This window comes from Mesocricetus auratus, unplaced genomic scaffold (genome assembly GCF_017639785.1).
Source record: "Mesocricetus auratus isolate SY011 unplaced genomic scaffold, BCM_Maur_2.0 Super-Scaffold_100006, whole genome shotgun sequence".
NCBI classification, from domain to species: Eukaryota; Metazoa; Chordata; class Mammalia; order Rodentia; family Cricetidae; genus Mesocricetus; species Mesocricetus auratus.
Window position 1 is genome coordinate 5,161,835 of NW_024429190.1, and position 18,516 is coordinate 5,180,350.

General features: G+C 40.6%; 1 protein-coding gene across 1 annotated transcript in view; it reads right to left on the minus strand.

Moving 5' to 3' along the window:
* Window positions 1-1,173: 1,173 nt before the first annotated feature.
* Window positions 1,174-18,516, minus strand: part of Vwc2 (von Willebrand factor C domain containing 2) — a 149,211-nt gene continuing 131,868 nt past the window's right edge. Inside the window, exon 3 of the mRNA XM_005082954.4 lies at window positions 1,174-1,659. Within this exon, the coding sequence (XP_005083011.1) occupies window positions 1,508-1,659 (152 nt within the window). The 3' untranslated portion in view covers window positions 1,174-1,507. The remainder of the gene's footprint in view (window positions 1,660-18,516) is intronic.

Sequence of the window (18,516 nt, forward strand, 5' to 3'; positions counted from 1 at the left end):
TTTGTACTTACTATAATGATTTAAAATGTCAATATATGAAAAATGCATCAATTGTCATTGACTGTTATTCAGAAGTAAGTTATTGAAGTTATTGTAGATTGACAGGTTGTGGGTATATACACTGTGCTCTTTTCATTTTCTAGCCCAAGGGTTTATAATATAGTGTAATTTCTTAGTCCTCTTAATGCTATAGGAAAAAAAGCACATGAAGGAAACATGTTTGTGTAATAGGTACATAATTCTAAAATTTAGAAAAAATGTAGGGAAATGTGTATAAAGTTTGCAAATAGTTACCTTACTTCAAACATACGAAGGCCCAGCCTGCCTCTCTCACTAGAGTACCGAGTGTTGTGGTTCATAAAAACGGAACTCCTCTGTAGTCTCTGTGGCCAAATCAGCAACACTTAGCAGCAGCTTTTATTATTAGTCTACGCTCAGATGAAGATAATTTGGATTATATATGACTGTAGCCTTCATCTTCACTTGTTTAAATATAATTGGACAAAGAATTCTACTTTTATCTGCACTGTTCTTGATGCAAGACAGATTTATCGTCTTGCTATGTCTGTTATTGTGGACAGACATCTACCTCAACTAGCAGTATGTGTGCATTGCACTGAGGCCTGAGATGCCCATAGCATGTTTTTTGTTTCACGTACAAGCTTGTTCAGGGATTTGACTTTCCTTAACTACTCTCCAGAGAATCCAGTCACAGCTGCCCCATACACTCGCAGAGTGCTTCATAGCAGCTCCGGCTCCATGAGCTCTAGCATAGGTGTGCCAGCATCGTTTTCCTCTGGGGATGAACTCAAGTGTTGCTTAGAAAAATAGGTAACGTGACTGAAAATGAAATGCAGGTAAGTGTTTATTTATGGACTGCTATGAGAACTGAAAAAGTATATGCTAGCAATCTGTATACTTACATTTCTCAAATGAACTGATAAAAGAAATTGGTTACTAAAATATGGAAACCTATTTATGTGAATTAGATCGTGTCCTACGGGCAAGCTTTAAATACATAGTATTAGTTTAATAGCATTTGAACAGGATTTTTATATAAAGCAGTCAATATTTTCTGAGTCCCTTCATAGGGTGTAGTATCCATGTGCAGGAGTAAAAGACTCCTGCTGCCACCAGGAGCCCCTGTGATGGAATGAAGGCTAACACAGTGAGGACGGTTGACAACAGCATTTTTAATATATAAGACTCTAATAGAGGGATTATAGAAACACATTTAATATATAATAGTGGACTTTAGTGTACTTACTGTGAAAATAGCACATTTATTTAGAGAGGGAGTTTATGTCCAAAGTTCTTATTGATGATTTGAAATACATCCATTTCTGTCTCTTGCTGTAATTGTTACCAAGAAAAGGAAAAGTACCAACCATTCTCCTTGAGTCCTTATCCAAAGTCTTCTCTTTGTGATTGACATTGCTCAGAGTCATCTAGAATGTCACATTAGTAAAATATTCTAGAAAAACATGAGAGTTTTGTATTGTGAAGTCTACATTTGCCTGCATTCATGTCTTGTGCACATGGCTTGCCGCTCAATTCTCCACGTACCCTCCTCATAAGTACAGTGACATATGGTGCATTCGTCGGTCTTCACTTCTCTACCAGCTGGGATGACAGCAGTTTCTGCAAAGCAGTTTGGGCCTGAAATACAGAAAAATGTTTCAGACTATTGAGTGCATAAGTGTACAATGCATATATTATGTAAATAGCACTACAGGGTGTTTCCTTTACCCTCTTATGAAGGTTAGAAAAGCCAGAACTGGAAAGACAAACAACACCAACTTTTTTTGAATTGAGACCAATGTTACTTAACATTTTAGGACTAAAGCATTACTACTTTCACATGTAGACTACTCCATTTGGTGGGGGGCTCTTTAGAAGCCACACCTGTAATCATCAGGTTTAACTAATGTTGCTAAATAATTACTTAAGGAGCACAGCCAACCAGTATCTTCAGGACTAGGCTCACTCTTCTTGGCAGTTTTAACAGAGAGAACTCAAACAAGAAAACAGTCATCCCACAACTTCCCACCTGTATTAAAACATCAGCAGTCACAAGTACCAGGTTTTCTGTTCAGTTACTGGCTTCAGGCCCCAACACCAGAGTTCCTTAAGTTTAGGGGCCAAAGAAGTAAGTTCTTAGGTGATGGTGATGCTTATCTAGAGACCACAGCTAAAACAACACCCCCAGTTACTGTACAGAGGTATGTCTTCCACAATCCTTAAGAACCAAGGATGCCTGTAATCCTTGCAAAAGCTGATCAGCCACCACAACTTGCCTCACTAACATGGCTGCCTAAACATGACCTAAACAAGGATGATACCAGTAGACACACAAGATGGCATGCTCAGGAGGCGTCAACTCTAGGCAAAGAACTACAGGCAACTAAGAAATAATGAGAGCATAAGTGAAATCATCTTCCCAGCAAAGAATGTAACAATTGGTTATCTAATAACAAAGGGCCAACCTTGAAAACATGTACACATATAGGTAACATTATACAGAAATTAAGCCAACAGTTTTTATGCATGTAGGAACACACACATACAGCAACAGGTGTTTTAAAAAGCCACAAATATGAAAGAGAGTAAGGGAGAGTTTGAAGGAAGCTTCACCAATTACCTTTTTGGGATGATGGTATAGAGATCTCCTGGCTGGACTGGGGGTGGCTGGGCATGGGAACTTGGGGATTGGCTTGGGGGGGGGGTGGTTAGAGGGGGAAAGTGCTGAGAGAGATGACTGGAAAAGGGGGGTTTACTGAGTGGGGTAGAATCCTGATACATTGTAAACTTCCATGAGTCTACAAGGATGGCCCCAGCTATGGCCCCTGGCAGCAGCATATGCACAGTCTGAACTGGAAATCTCCAGTGACTGGATTGGTGGCTACCGCAGTTGTCACTAGAAAGCCTTCATCCAGTGTTTGATGGAGGCATATTTAGAGACCCAAGGCCAAACCTTGGGCTGAGCTCAGGGGGAGTCCTGCTGAGGAGAGGGAGGAGAGAGGAAAGGCTGTGTTTGGGATGTAAAGTAAATAAATGAATTAGAAAATAAAAATTATAGATTCAGCTTTAATTTTTTAATTCAGCTTGATTTTTAAAATTAATTTATCCCAACCACATTTTCCCCTCCCTCCTCTAAGTCCTTACCCCCAATACCCCTCCCCAATCTACTCTGTCTCCTTTTTCTTCAGAAAAGGGAAGTCCTCCCATGTATATCAGCCAGCCGTAGTATATCAAATTGCAGTAAGACTAGGTACCTCCCCTCCTATTAAGACTGGAATAGGCAACCCAGCAGGAGGAAAGGGTCCCAAGAGCAGGCAACAGAGCCAGAGACAGTCCCTGCTCCCACCGTTAGGAGTCCACAAAAGGACCAAGCTATACAACTCTCATATTTTACATAAGGTATAGGTTAGTCCAGTGCAACTAGTTTAGTTCTCTGGTTGGCAGTCCAGTCTCTATGAACCCCTGTGATCCCAAGTTAGTTGATTCTGTGGGTTTTCTTGTGACATCCTTGGCCCTTCTGGCTCCCACAATGTTGCCTAATGTTTGGCTGTGGGTCTCTGCTTCTGTGTTTGCATCAATTGGGCTAGGCACCAATCTATGAATATAGCAGAATATCATTAGGCATTATTTCATTGACTTTTTTGACAGTCATGTTTGGTTCTGTCATAGGTCTCTGGGTCCTGACCCTCCAGAAATTGTCAAGAGTGGGCTCCCTCTCATGGTGTGGGTCTCAAGCTGCATAGTCACTGGCTGGCCACTCCCATAATTTCTGTGCCACCTTTGTCCCAGAATATCTTGGGGGGTGCAATTGTGGGTCAAAAGTTATGTGATTGAGTTGGGATCCCATTCCCTCAAGTGGAAGGGTCATCCTTATAGATTCCTGAGAGTTTCCATTGAGCTCCAGTCTTGTCCTAACGGCAGATAATCATGCCTCAGACTGACATCTACTGAACTGTTAAGGACATACAGAAAGCTTTAGCTGAACTTTTTTTAAATGCAAGACCTCTGTGCACCCAGTAGCACTGCTTAGGTACCTTAGGCCTCTTTACGTATGACCTGCCCATGCCCCTTTTCCACTGCCATGTGAATGCCCAGTGTGCTGCTACAGGGCTACGAATGGACCTACTCAGACAAGTGCCCTCCCTGGTCACACTGCACACCCCACCGCCAGATACACCACAAAGGTATGTTAGTTTCACACTCTTTCACATCATCTCTTCTTTCTATCTCCTTTCTGTACAGAGTGTAACTTAAGAACGTGATCTGCTTTTGATTCATCCTAATATCGGTGTGATTTGCAGAAAATACATACCATAATTGATTGCACTGAGTGTCTGTGTACTGAGAAAGTTACTTGGAGGACTCATCTTCATAGAAATGTGGTACTTCTGTCAAACACATGTTCATAGGCTAAACAATGCAATTGCTTTGTGCCGTGGTAGCCTTATCCACAGAAAGGGGTAACTATCTGCTATAGCATCTCATTATACACTGTGTACTCCTCTTAGTTTCATATTGTCCTTACCTGAACTGCTCTTTCTGCACAAGTGGTACTATTCCTTCTTGGGCTTTTATGATTAATTTTTATGTCACTCTTAGATTTTAGATTTTTATTTGTTAATGTTTTCTCAACTCAGGGCAATTTTAATGCACTTTGTAATGGTCAAAGTTTGGCTGGTGGGATGCAGGAACCTCAAACTGTTTCTTTGAAGTCATTTCTTATTTATCATTCTACTGTACAACTTTAAAAAAAAGAATAAGGAAATTGGTTGTACACACCTTTAATTTCAACACTCAGATGGCAGAGGCAGGTGGATCTCTGTGATTTCAAGACTAGCCTTGTCTACAGAATGAATTCCAGGACAGCACTGTTACACAGAGAAACTCTATTTCAAAAAAAACAAACAAGAAAAAAACCAAAAAAGAGTAAGGAAATTATTTCTTTGTTTTTTCACAAAAAGCATGTTTTTGTTTTCATTTTACTTAAAATCTTATCTGAGATGGTGAACCCATATCAGAACAGGAGAACTGTTTTCTTGGCTCTGGTGGGGAATCCTCACTGTGTGTTCAACACCTACTCTGCTAATGGACACTTTGGAATTGGTCCTCTGAAAATATGCAGTGCTTCTGTCCTTGGGCTATGTTGTAACCTTATGATTGAGGTGAGGAAGATACATTGAAATAATTGGAAACTTACTAGTGAAAAGAATATTCCTGAAAAAAAGGCAAAAAAGTAACTATACTACTAACAGTTTATGAAAAGAATTAAGAATATACAACCCTAAAGGAAGGAGGCACCAATTTATACTGTTTCATGTAGGAAGGCTCTCCTTTTATACACTTTCAACTAGAGTGTTACACCATTTGTCTCCCTCTTGTTGCTAAATGAATAGCTAAGAAAAATCCTTCCTCAGAGCTTCCTGGGAGCTCAACTTCAGGATGCACTATTTGGTACAGAACCAATAGGCTTCCAGGGTGTCAGATGTCTGTCTCTCAGGCTGTGATAATGACCAAGCAGTAATTCTTCCTGCTTGGAACTCTAAGTGATATGCTTTATTAAGTTCTGATAGGCATTTCATTTAGACCAGAATCCTTAGCCTAGTTAGAGGATTTCTCACACTGAATGTGTCAGGCAGTGTATGCTTGTCTTATGGTGTGTTAGTGAAGCAGTGTAGATGTAAGTGTAGTTCAAATACACTGCATCAGCATGGACTGCTTTGGCTTGGAAATGGCTTGACTGTATCCTCCAAAGGTATTTGAAAAATGTTTCCCAATGTGGTAAAAGTAAGGATTGGAACTTAGCAGGAAATGCCTATATCACTTAGGAGTGAACAGAACTAAGGTTGTTGTGGTTGGCACTCCTGAGAAGCATTTCTGGCTTCACAGTATGGTGATTTGGTGCATCCTTGTGTACACTGCTGACAACAATGCTTTCCATCATGAGGTGCTTACCAGGGACACACAGCCAGTGTGAGCTGCTGTGACCCGGAGCTGGATAAACTGCCTTTTTAGTAAAGTACCCTGCCTTGAGTTATGGTGATATAGTTGATGATCTAATAAAGTTTGCCTGCAGATCAGAATGCTAAGGTAGCCACAGCCATAGAGGCTAGGTAGTGGTGGTAACACATCTTTAATCTCAGCAGCCACACTAGTTAGCCATAGAGGTTGGGTGGTGGTGGTGATGCCTTTAATCCCAGCACTAGAGACGTATATAAGACAGGAGCTCAGGGTCTCAGGTGGCATACAGTCTCTAGCCACGCCGCGGACAGGATCGCCCCAGCCTTGATAGAGTGCAGTCTGAGATTGGAGTCTGAGGATTTGTGATGACGGGATCACCCTTTCAGTCTGAGGTAGAGATAAGAGCTAGTGGCAGACCACTTTGCTTTTCTGATCTTCAGCTTGAACCTCAGTATCTGTCTCTGGGTTTTTATTATTCATACTACAGTGAGTATTTTGTTATATTAATGAAAAATTGGTTAAGACACAGACACTTAAAGACTATATGAGATTTGACATTTTTCATGCAAAATAACTTTTAGAGTAGAGGAATATTTTATTATTTTTTTAAATGGTAACTTTTAATTGGAATTGTATGTCATGTTGCTGTGTTTTCTTGCTTCAGATATTTAATTCTGATACAAAAATCTGTTACTCTTGTAATTTATAAATTATTTTGGATGAAAATGATATTAAATGCTTGGTGAATTATATTAATCTTACTAAAATTTAAATTTCAATAACAGTTTCCAGCTATTGAAATTTTCTACACCGTCTATATTTTAAGTAGCAATGGTATGCATTAGCCAAGTTGGTTGTTATGAAACATTTGTACCTTGTGTGAAAATGTATCACTGTGTTTGGTGTAATAAAAGGCTGAATGGCCAATAGCTAGGAAGAGGTTAGGTGGGAATGCCAGATTCAGAGAGGACTCTGGGAGGAAGAGAGGCAGAGAAGCCAGTCAGACACTCAGAGTGGGGCAGAGGTAAGAGCCACGTGGTAGAACATAGGTTAATAAAACTATGGGTTAATTTAAGTTATAAGAGATAGTTAGGAACAAGCCCAAGCTATAGTCCGGGCTCTAATCATTACTAAGAAGTCTTTGTGCCATTATTTGTAAGCTGGCTATAAGGACAGAGAAATATTCATAAATATTTGTGTCTGCAAGTGTAGATATGCTTATTTTCTTTATCAAGCATAATAATTTGTGGTGACATGTTATTTATGACATAATATGTAGGAGGAAGTCTGTATGCCGCCATTAACCATGTGACTTACTAGAGACGCATACAGATAAGGTAATAAAAGGGCAGTTTACCACACCGCTAACCACACCCACTTTAGGCATGACTAAAGACGTATACGGCCAGACATAAAGACGTATACGTACATAGGCGGTGAACTACGTCACTAGCCAGGCCCACTTTTGGGCATGGCTAGGGGGCGTTACGGGGGAAAGTATAAAAGACAGCACACAGGAAGTCTCGGTCTTTTTTCCCAGAGTTCGGCTTCCGGTTCGGCAGCGGAAAACTACTTGGCTCATCTGGGTTACTTGTTTGGTATCTTGTGAGTAATTTGTACAATAAATACTTAGTTTTACTTTCAGTAAGTGTGTGTCGCTTATCGTTACAGTGTCATTTGAGCCCCATTTGGTGTCGGAAGTGGGATTGGAATCCGGATCCAGGTGCCCAGAAAAGCGGCTTCTCTTGGCCTGACCAGGCACACGTGGACTCTCCTTTCGCTAAGTTCCTCACCACTGCGCTCAGCAAGGCACGATTCCTGCCGCCAGGAACCAGCACCTTCTACCTGCCAGTAAGGTTAGGCGGTATTCCAAGATTTCTCTCGTGGACACGTGCTGTTTTACTGGCGGCCTGCTGACTTTGGCCACGTGCTCTTTCGCTGGCAGCCTGTTGATTTCAGCCTGAGTTACTCCACTGGTAACAAACTTAACTGCTTTATACAATGTCAACAGCTACCATTATGATGCAGGATGTTAAGAATTTTCTTGTTTTTTGTATGGATGGGATTTTAGAAAGGGTTGAGGACCTACTTGAAAGGTACTTCCTACCCACGATGGTGATTATTAGTTTCATAATCAATATAATTTTGCTAAAGAAATGGCTCAAAAATAGGACTAAACTTATACAGGTCATATGGTCATCGCAGGATAGTTTTGAAATCTTAATTCAAAGAATTCAGGAAATGCAAAATTCCTTGCAGGATAGTAAGAAAGGGCTGGTAGAAAATATTCAGGATATTAAAAATGATAATGTAGGTCTGACGAACAGGTTTAAAGAGACGGAACACAAAATTGAATTACTTTCAGGAAAAATGTGTTCCACAGATAGAATTGAAAAATTGGAACATAATGTTGAAACATTTAACAAAAAACACTGATCCATGTTTGATGATTTCACTAGCAAATTACAAAGACTGGAACATAAAATTGAAATGCTAACAGAAAAGAATTGTTCCATGTCTGAGAGCAATGATAAACTAACTGATAGAATATCATTTGTGGAAGGCAGTTTACATGCTATTGAGGTACTTTCTAAGGATGAGAATATTAAAAATTTGGAATCACGTGTAAATGATGAATGTAAAACAATGAAAGATTCATGACGTCCATAGAAAATTATTTGTCCCAAGAACTTCAAGAGCTCAGAGAAACAATGATGAATAGACTGCAGGATTTAGAAGACGCTCAATATGATACTTCAGAATCAGAAATACAGGCAACAGGTCAGGACAGGAGTTTCCCAAAGCTTCTCAAATGCCGGAATGATCTCCCTAAGGTTGCTATGCGTTCCCCTATGGTTTTTCCAGTATCTGTAACAGAAAAACCAGCAACGAAAAAACAATCAAATGGTCCCATTGCTTATCACTGGGAACCTATACAGATGAAGGATATAAAGAATATTAAGGAGGCCATTGTCTTGTATGGTCTTCATTCTCCCTTTGTCAGGGAGCTCATAACTTCATGGGCTACTGTAAATAAAGTAACCCCAAAAGACTGGGCCCAATTAGCCTCTGCAGTGCTCGAAAATTCCTGTCAAATTCAATGGAGAGCTTTATGGAGGCAAGAAGCAAAAGCTATAGAGATTCAGGAATTAAAGAACGGTCATGAAGTACCCCAAGACAAGATTCTTGGGGAGGGTCCTTACGCTGACACGCAGGTTCAATCTGCATATGATGAGCACATGTTGTCTTTGTGCCGTACAGCTGCTTTAAATGCCTTGGATAAGGTTTGTGAAACAGGAGAGATGATGCCACCCTACACCAAGGTATTACAGGGCCCAAGGGAAAGGTTCACTGAATTTTTAGAGAGATTATCCAGAGCAGTAGAAGTACAGGTAGCGAATCCAGAATCCAGGCGTCTCCTTATAGAATCTTTGGTGTATGAGAACGCGAATCCTCAATGCAGGCAGGTAATTTGGCCATTAAAAATAAGATCAGCGCCATTGGAGGAATCGGTCCTACATACAGCAAACCTGGAATGTAAAAGTCAGGATACAGGAGCTTGGGTAGGTGAAGCTATTTCTACAGGCTTGAGGAGGCACCAGGATGCCAAATACCCTACCTGTGATGATATAGAGGCCTGGGTAGGGAAGGCAATCTCCATGAATTCCAATAGGCATAAAGATGCAACATGCTTTAACTGTGGTAGAATAGGACATCTTAGTAGGAACTGTAGACAACGCATTCCTAGAAATAATGCTTTTACCAGGAATGCATCAAACAGAAGGCCTCAGCCTCCTGGTCTCTGCAGGAGGTGTGGGAAGGGGCGCCATTGGACTGATGAATGCTGGTCTACAATAGACCGACAAGGCAGATCTTTAAAGCCGGGAAGCGGGGTTCAGGGGCTCAATCGAGCCCCAAAAAGAAAGATTATCCGGTCATTCCCAGTGACAGTGGAGGACAGCCTCTCCCAGGACAATTAGAAGATCCACTGCCCATTGTAAATAATTGTCGCGTCTGCTGCTCGGCCTGTGTCCGAGAACGTGCGGAGGGTGTCGGGGATTGACAACACAGAGACTTGTTCAACGATGTAAAGAAAACTTTAAGCAGGCCCCAAAAAGGTTCAAGAAAACTTCCTAAGAAAGGCTCCCACCAGAGAAGCTTCTGCTCTCTCCTCTACCCTGGCTGGTTCTCCTCTGACCCCCAGAAACTGATCTGGGCGTGGCAGAAGAGGCGGTTAGTCTCTGGACAAGGTCGAGCTCAGGGTGGTTTCTGCCGGCAGGCCTTTTCCAGGAACTTAATGCCCCCAGGCATTGTATTGTTTTTAGTAAACATGTCTTTAGATTGTCTTACAGCTGCCAACTCCCAGGCAGAAGGGGAAGTGGGTCTCTGCTCAAGGTCTGGTGTTCCCACAATTCACCCCTTTTTATTTTTAAATGAGGCACTCATAATACGGCACTGGATAATACATTAGCTCCAGAGGATGAATCAATTACATCAGGAGGAGATACAAAACATATATTTTGGCAAACTTCTATACAATATCATAGACCCAAGCGACCAGTAAAAGTAAATAGTATGGTGATTAACAGCATTTTGGACACCAGAAGTGACGTCAATATCATTAATCAGCAGTCCTGGCCCCCCAACTGGGCTTTAAAAGAGGTTAATGTTCAATTCTTAGGGATTGGAACCCTATCTGAAGTTAAACAGAGTGTCAGATGGATTGACTTTATTGGGCCAGAAGGACAGAGAGGAAGGTTAAAGCCATATGTTGCAGATATTGCTATAAATCTCTGGGGTCGTGATCTACTCCAGCAATGGAATACGCAGATTAACATTCCTCCTGTATCAGCTAGGAATTATAGACAAGTTCTTAGTGGTAGAAAGAATATAGTAAGGCAGTACAGAAAACAGATGCCAAATGTACAGGCTGTACAGAAGCAAGATGCTAGTGCCAAACCTACAGAGCAACCAAAAGCTCTACCCTTAAAATGGCTGACAGATGAACCCGTCTGGGTGGGTCAATGGCCTATGACATCTGAGAAGTTAGAGGCTTTGGAGAAGTTAGTTCAGGAACAGCTAGATGCTGGACATATTGAGGAATCAACTAGTGCATGTAATTCACCTGTTTTTGTTGTCAAGAAGAAGTCTGGTAAGTGGAGAATGGTTACTGATCTTAGAGCCATCAACAAGGTAATTCAGCCTATGGGGTCTCTACAATCTGGGATGCCGTTACCTTCTCTAATTCCTAAGGATTGGCCAATTATAGTTATAGACTTAAAAGATTGTTTCTTCACCATACCGTTACAAGAAAACAACAGAGAAAAGTTCGCCTTCATGGTACTTACCTATAATAATTCCTGTCCGGTACAGAGATTCCAGTGGAAGGTACTACCTCAAGGTATGTTAAACAGTCCAACTTTGTGTCAATATTTTGTGAATAAACCTCTAGAAATAGTTCGTAAAAAAATTCCACATTCGTTAATATATCATTATATGGATGACATATTATTGTCTGATTCAAATAAGGATACTTTCGAAAAGATGTTTGAGGCAGTAAAGGAAATTTTGCCTCACTGGGGATTACAAATTGCCCCAGAAAAAATACAAAGAGGAGAAGGGCATGATTTAAAACACCTGAAAATGGCTTTAAAAGGAGATAAAGACCTAAACAGCCCACGAGCACTATCAGCTGAGGCTGAAAAAGAATTAGAATGGATAGAAAAGAGAATATTAGAAGCACATGTGGACCTTGTGGATCCAAATCTGGACTGTATTCTGGTTATTTTACCATCTAGAGAATACCCCTCAGGAATATTAATGCAAAGGGAAGATATCATTCTAGAATGGGTATTTCTGCCACATAAACAGAATAAAAAATTGAAAACCCATATAGAAAAGGTCTCAGATTTGATATTAAAAGGTAAATTAAGGCTTCGTCAACTGACTGGGAAAGACCCAGCTGAAATTATTGTACCTTTAACAAATGAGGAAATTTCCTCCTTATGGAAGGATAATGAGTATTGGCAAATAGCTTGCAGTGACTTTTTGGGAACTATTAGTAATTACTATCCCAAAACAGAGAGAATCAAATTCATAAAGGAAACAATTTGGATTCTTCCACGTATCGTGAGGCAAACACCTATTTCTAGAGTTCTGACCTTCTACACAGATGCAAACAAGTCAGGTAAGGCAGGGTATAAATCAGGAAAAATAAGTAAAGTAGTTCAAAGCCCTTACAACTCCATACAAAAGGCAGAGTTGTATGCCATTCTCATGGTACTTAAAGACTTTACCGTGCCTCTCAATATAGTCACGGATTCTCAGTATGCAGAGAGAGTTGTCTTGCACATTGAGACCGCAGAATTTGTTCCTGATAATACAGAATTAACCTCATTGTTTTTACAATTGCAGGAAATCATCAGAATCAGGACTCATCCTATATATATAACACACATCAGATCCCATACAGGTCTGCCAGGTCCTCTGGCACAAGGCAATGGTGAAATTGATCGTTTATTAGTAGGTAATGTGTTGGAAGCTTCAGAATTTCATAAGAAACACCATGTTAACAGCAAAGGTTTAAAGAAGGATTTTTCTATCACCTGGCAACAAGCCAAAGAAATAGTAAGAAATTGTCCCAGTTGCTCATTCTACAATCAAACTCCATTACCAGCAGGTTGTAATCCTAAAGGTGTTCACAGAAATGAACTTTTGCAAATGGATGTATTTCACTTCCCAGAATTTGGCAGTTTGAAATATGTACACCATACCATCGACACGTTCTCAGGCTTCCAATGGGCTACTGCCCTCAGCTCTGAAAAAGCTGATTCTGTTATTACACACCTCTTAGAGGTGATGGCTGTTATGGGTATACCTAAAACAATAAAAACTGACAATGCTCCAGCATATGTCTCCAGTAAATTGGAACAATTCTTTAAATATTATAATATAAAACATGTAACTGGTATACCTTACAATTCCACAGGACAAGCAGTGATTGAAAGATCTAACCGAACCTTAAAAGAGATGCTTCATAAACAGCCAGGGAAAACAAAGACACCTAAATATAGGTTACACAATGCTTTACTAACATTGAATTTTCTTAATGCTGATGAAAAGGGACAAACTGCAGCAGAAAGACACTGGACTACAGAGAAGACTTCTGAACTGAACCAACCGGTATATTTTAAGGATGTTATGACCTCAGTCTGGAAACCAGGATATGTGTTACGTTGGGGAAGGGGTTATGCTTTTGTTTCCACAGGAGAAGAAAAGGTTTGGGTTCCATCAGAACCCAAATTCGATCAGAACAGAAAACATCTCAGGAGGAGGAAGATAACAGCCCATCTACAAATTCATATTCCACCATGGGTAAAGTGACCTCCTAAAAGGAAAGAGAAGTGTTTTGTTTTTTGTCTTCACAGGTAAACTCAGCAAAGAATACTGGACATATGGATTCCTGTAGAAGAATGAATAGCTACTCTCAGGACCATCAAACAAACAGTAACTCACTGTGTGGTATCAAAGTCTAAATCTCTCTATATTGTTTTTTCATAGTACCCTTTTATCTTTATTTCTTTACATACCTCAGTCCCCATTCATTTAACTGAAGCTGGCTTTGGAGTTGGATTGGCTCTCCTACTCTAAACTCAAGCATATTATTTAAATACAATTCAGAATTTCTGTATTATATCAAAGAGCCATTGATATAAGACAGAGGAAAATAAAATTAGGGACTGTTATCTGTGGATTTCTTTTTCTGTAAAGTCTAATTTCCTTCAGGTTTGGCATCTTCCCTATTGTCACCTCTTCCAGTATGCATACATATGAAAGTTAAAATATTTCTTTGTTAACGTTAATGTTTGAGTTTTCCAGAGAACAAGGGATTTCCTGACAGCAATCTTCAACCGCTTCAGAAAGAGAATGAGGATCCACTTCCTTGACTTCACCTGATTCGACTGGAGGCATCTGAACTGCCCCACATCATTGACTCCACCTGACAACCACTATCCTGAAACTGGCTTGAAACTACATCACTCTATACAACTCCGGACCAAGAAACTGAAACAGCACATCTTCTACAATCTGGCCAGAGCTTCAGATGAGAGCTTCAATCAACACTAGAACTCCAGTCAGGAACTTCAATCAAGCATCTCCTGCCATACAGAGACTGTCTGATCTACAGAGATTTTGTTATACTAACATTTTTCTTCTCACAGGTCCCCATGAGATTATCATCGTCCCATCTCAGCAGGAAGTAGTTTTGAGAATTCCACGCCCCTTCTCCCTACTATTGATATTATAAGATAGTTTACACCTGTTAGTGTTAGTTTTCAGTTATTTTAGAGTTGGGATTGGAAGGAGGTGTTCAGATTTGGGTGTTTCTTTCAGATAAGTTTAGGTTTAGATAGAATAGATGTTTGATACATTTTGTTCATGGACACAAGTTAGTTGTTCCTTTTTAGACTAAAAGGGGAATTGTAGGAGGAAGTCTGTATGCCGCCATTAACCATGTGACTTACTAGAGGCGCATACAGATGAGGTAATAAAAGGGTGGTTTACCACACCGCTAACCACACTCACTTTAGGCATGACTAAAGACGTATACGGCCAGACGTAAAGACGTATACGTACATAGGCGGTGAACTACGTCACTAGCCAGGCCCACTTTTGGGCATGGCTAGGGGGGCGTTACGGGGGAAGGTATAAAAGACAGCACACAGGAAGTCTCGGTCTTTTTTTCCCCAGAGTTCGGCTTCCGGTTCGGCAGCGGAAAACTACTTGGCTCATCTGGGTTACTTGTTTGGTATCTTGTGAGTAATTTCTACAATAAATACTTAGTTTTACTTTCAGTAAGTGTGTCGCTTATCGTTACAGTGTCATTTGGAGCCACAATAATACAGACTGAGGATTCAGAAAGCAAAGTCAGCCTCAAGCTGTAGAGATCAGGCAGTGGTGATACACCCCTTTAACCCTAGGACTCAGGGTTAACAGACGGGTCTCTGTGAATCCAAGGCCATCCCGATCTACATAAGATTGATTCAGTCCTAAAGAGAAACAGCTTACACGAAGATGATCTCAGCTCCCGGGATCACACGTCTTTGATCCCAGCACTAGAGGGTATAAGAGATAGGAGCAGGGTCTTCAGTAGTCAGTATCAGGAATTCATTCTCCAGTCACATTGAGGATAGGAACACATTAAAGTCTCAGGATTTTCCAGCCATACTGAGGACAGGCAGCAGTCTGAGTTTTGGTGGAGCCAGGATTGTCTTTCTGTCTGAGGTAGAGGTAAGAACTAGTGACCAGCTGCTTTGCTTTTCTGATCTCCTGCTTGAAGTTTAAACCCCAATAATCAGCCTCTGGGTCTTTTATTGTTCATGTTACAGTAATTAAAATTCTTAGATTTTGCATTTCTTGATTTAAATCAAGCCACATGGGTGCAAAGATGGTAGTCTGAAGAGTATGACATGTCATTCAATATCCCATTATAGTTATTTTATATAATTATAGTGCCATGGCATGGTATATATATATATATATACGCATATATATATATACATACATACATATATATATGTACATCTTGGTTATTTTTTCATTTATTGAACTTTTTATAGTCAGTGCCACAATTAACAAAAGACCTGTTTTCTTACCCATGAGCTCCCTCATACCATGCTTCACAGTCATGTTATTCTCTTCTTCCATCAGTTTTAACACTTCAGAATCATTATTGTATCATTTTCTGTATGTCTAGTTGTGTCATGAAAAGAACATTATGTAAATATAGCCATACAGCAGGTTAGTCTTTTGAGATTGACTATGCAAACTCAGCACAGACGCTTACAGATCCCAAGTAGGGAGTTCATTCCTTCTTACAGATAAGACAAACTTCATTCCTTCTTATAGATAAGACGAACTTCATTCCTTCTTACAGATAAGATGAACTTCGTGTCATGGGTATACCGCAGTTGAACTATCTATTGAGAGACCTTCTATATATATTTCTGGGTGTTATATATAAAGATCTATAAACATTGCTGTATATTCCTGGTACAAATAAAGTTTTCATATCTCTAAGATGAGTGCTGCAGAGAACAACTGCATGTTTGTATGCTAATTCCACTTTTAGTTTGACAAGAAATTGCCAACTAGAACTGTTTCCTTTTTGTGGGATAAAAAAACCGAGACATGGCCTAGAGCATGAGCAGTAGATGTCTCCTGACAGTCTGCCTAGACCAATAGTAAGAGCATGCACAGTAGATATGTCCTGACAGTTGGCCCAGGGTCTGCCTGGGGTCTGACAACAGCAGCAGAGTGTGACTACAGCAGCAGAGTGTGACAACAGATGAAGTGGACCTATGGACAGCGACCACATCTCCTCAGCAAATGCCAGCTTGGTGGGTCTCCTCCCCTAAGGCAGGGTTGGGGAGTATATAAGGCCAACCCCTTCCTGGAATAAACTAAGCCTGTTGTTGCAACTTGTTCCTGATGCCTGTGATGTTGGTGTCATGCTTACTTTCCCCCAGCCCCAAGGGATACCTGTCGTGATCCTGCAACATCTGGTGCCCTGCAACGTGGGGCTCAACATGGGTACTGAGTCCGCCCGGATTGCTGTCATTGTTGTTGTTGTCTCAGTAATTTTTTGGGCCATCATTTTTGTCCTTTGCAGTGACCCGATCTTGAATTCATTTTTTGAATTTTTTTTGACATTTTTTGACCTGATGGATCTCTCCTCCCCACTCTTGGTGCTAGATAGTACCCCTGATCAGTGTTTTCGGTAAGCCCCTCTGTGTTGAGTGTTCCTTTGATCCGCTATGGGACACCCTCTCTTCTTTTGGTGTTTGTCTTTGTTTGTCTTGTGAAAGTGATAGGGAGGTACACATTGTCTTGGTTCCCCTGGCACCACTTTATAAGGATTGATCCCCCAGGAGTTGAAACCAAGGAGTACCTCACGATCACGATCATCCTGATCTCTGCTCCCTGTCCAGAGATACTGTCGCTTGCAAGCATTTTCGCTATGGGAAATCTCCCTTCTCATTGTAAGGAGGCTCATATGGGGCCCTCAAGTCCCTTTTAACCTGCCAAGGACTTTGGACAAGAACTGTGGACCCATAAAAATTTTGGATGGAGGCCACAAATTTAGCACCTTAGATTTCCCCAGTGAACATATGGGACCCTGATCTCTGGACGCAGGTTTTGTTTCTGGATAGGAAGAAAGGTAGTCTCGGGAGTGGCCCCTCAGTTATACTTTTTCCATTTTGTTTTCAATAATCATTAGTTTAAGAGCCCAGAATGAGAGGTAATTAAGGCCCACAGTGAACACTCTGATAACGAGGAAGAGGCCACAGGGAAAGAGAAAAGGAAAACAAAACAACAAACAAAAAAGAAGGCAGAGGGAACAAAACATAGAGAAAAGGGGAAAACAACACCTACCAGGTCCATGTCAGTTTCCCCTCTGCTGCCTTCCCTGAAACTGCAGGCAGCTACACCTTCCCCGCACTACCCATGCTGGGAACCTACCACGCTGTTTGTCCATCGAAGCAAACACTTTGCCAGCCTCTCCAGCTATGGCATGCTCAGAAATGTGCATTTCATAACTATGCTTTTCACCTGTCAGCTCTTGCATTCCTTACCCCCACTGTTCTCTTATGTTGTCTAAGTCTTTGATGAAGGGAGTAATAGAGATGATTCATCTACAGCTGAGTATTTGAGATTATTTACACTTGGTGCTTTGATCATATATGTGTCCCTGTATTAAATGCTACCCACTGAAAAAAGTTCAATTTGTAACTAATCTGAGATCAACCCGAAATTTTGGGCACAGATGTAAAAAATATTTGGAATTCAGTTTAGCACCATATCCATTTAACATAACAAGTTTCCCAAAATGTCAACCTGCAAGTTCCCTGTTATGGCTTTTGACCAGGTTTGCAATACAAACAGCATCTGTGGAGCTCTTAATATCCTTTTGTTGTCTTATTGTTCTGGCTAGAACTTCAAGTACAATATGGAAGAGGTATGGAGAGAGTGAGCAGCCTTGTCTTGTTCCTGATTTTAGATTTATTGCTTTGAATTTCTCTCCATTTAGTTTGATGTTGACTATTGGTTTGCTCTATATAGCTTTTATTATCTTTATGTTTGTTCCTTTTATCCCAGATCTCTCCAAGACCTTTATCATGAAGGGGTGTTAGATTTTGTCAAAGGCTTTTCAGCATCTAGTGAGATGATCATGTGATTTTATATGGAAAAACAAAAGACCCAGGATAGCCAAAACCGCCCTGTTCACCAAGGCAACGTCCAGAGGCATCACCATCCCTGTTATAGCTCTATAGTCCTGAAAACAGCTTGGTATTGGCACAAAAATAGACAGGTAGACAAATGGAATAGAATAGAAAACCCTGATATTAACCCACACACATATGAACACTTGGTTTTTGACAAAGAAGCTAAAATTATACAATGGTAAAAAGAAGGCATCGTCAACAAATGGTGCTGGCATAACTGGATGCTGGCATGTAGAAGACTGCACATAGA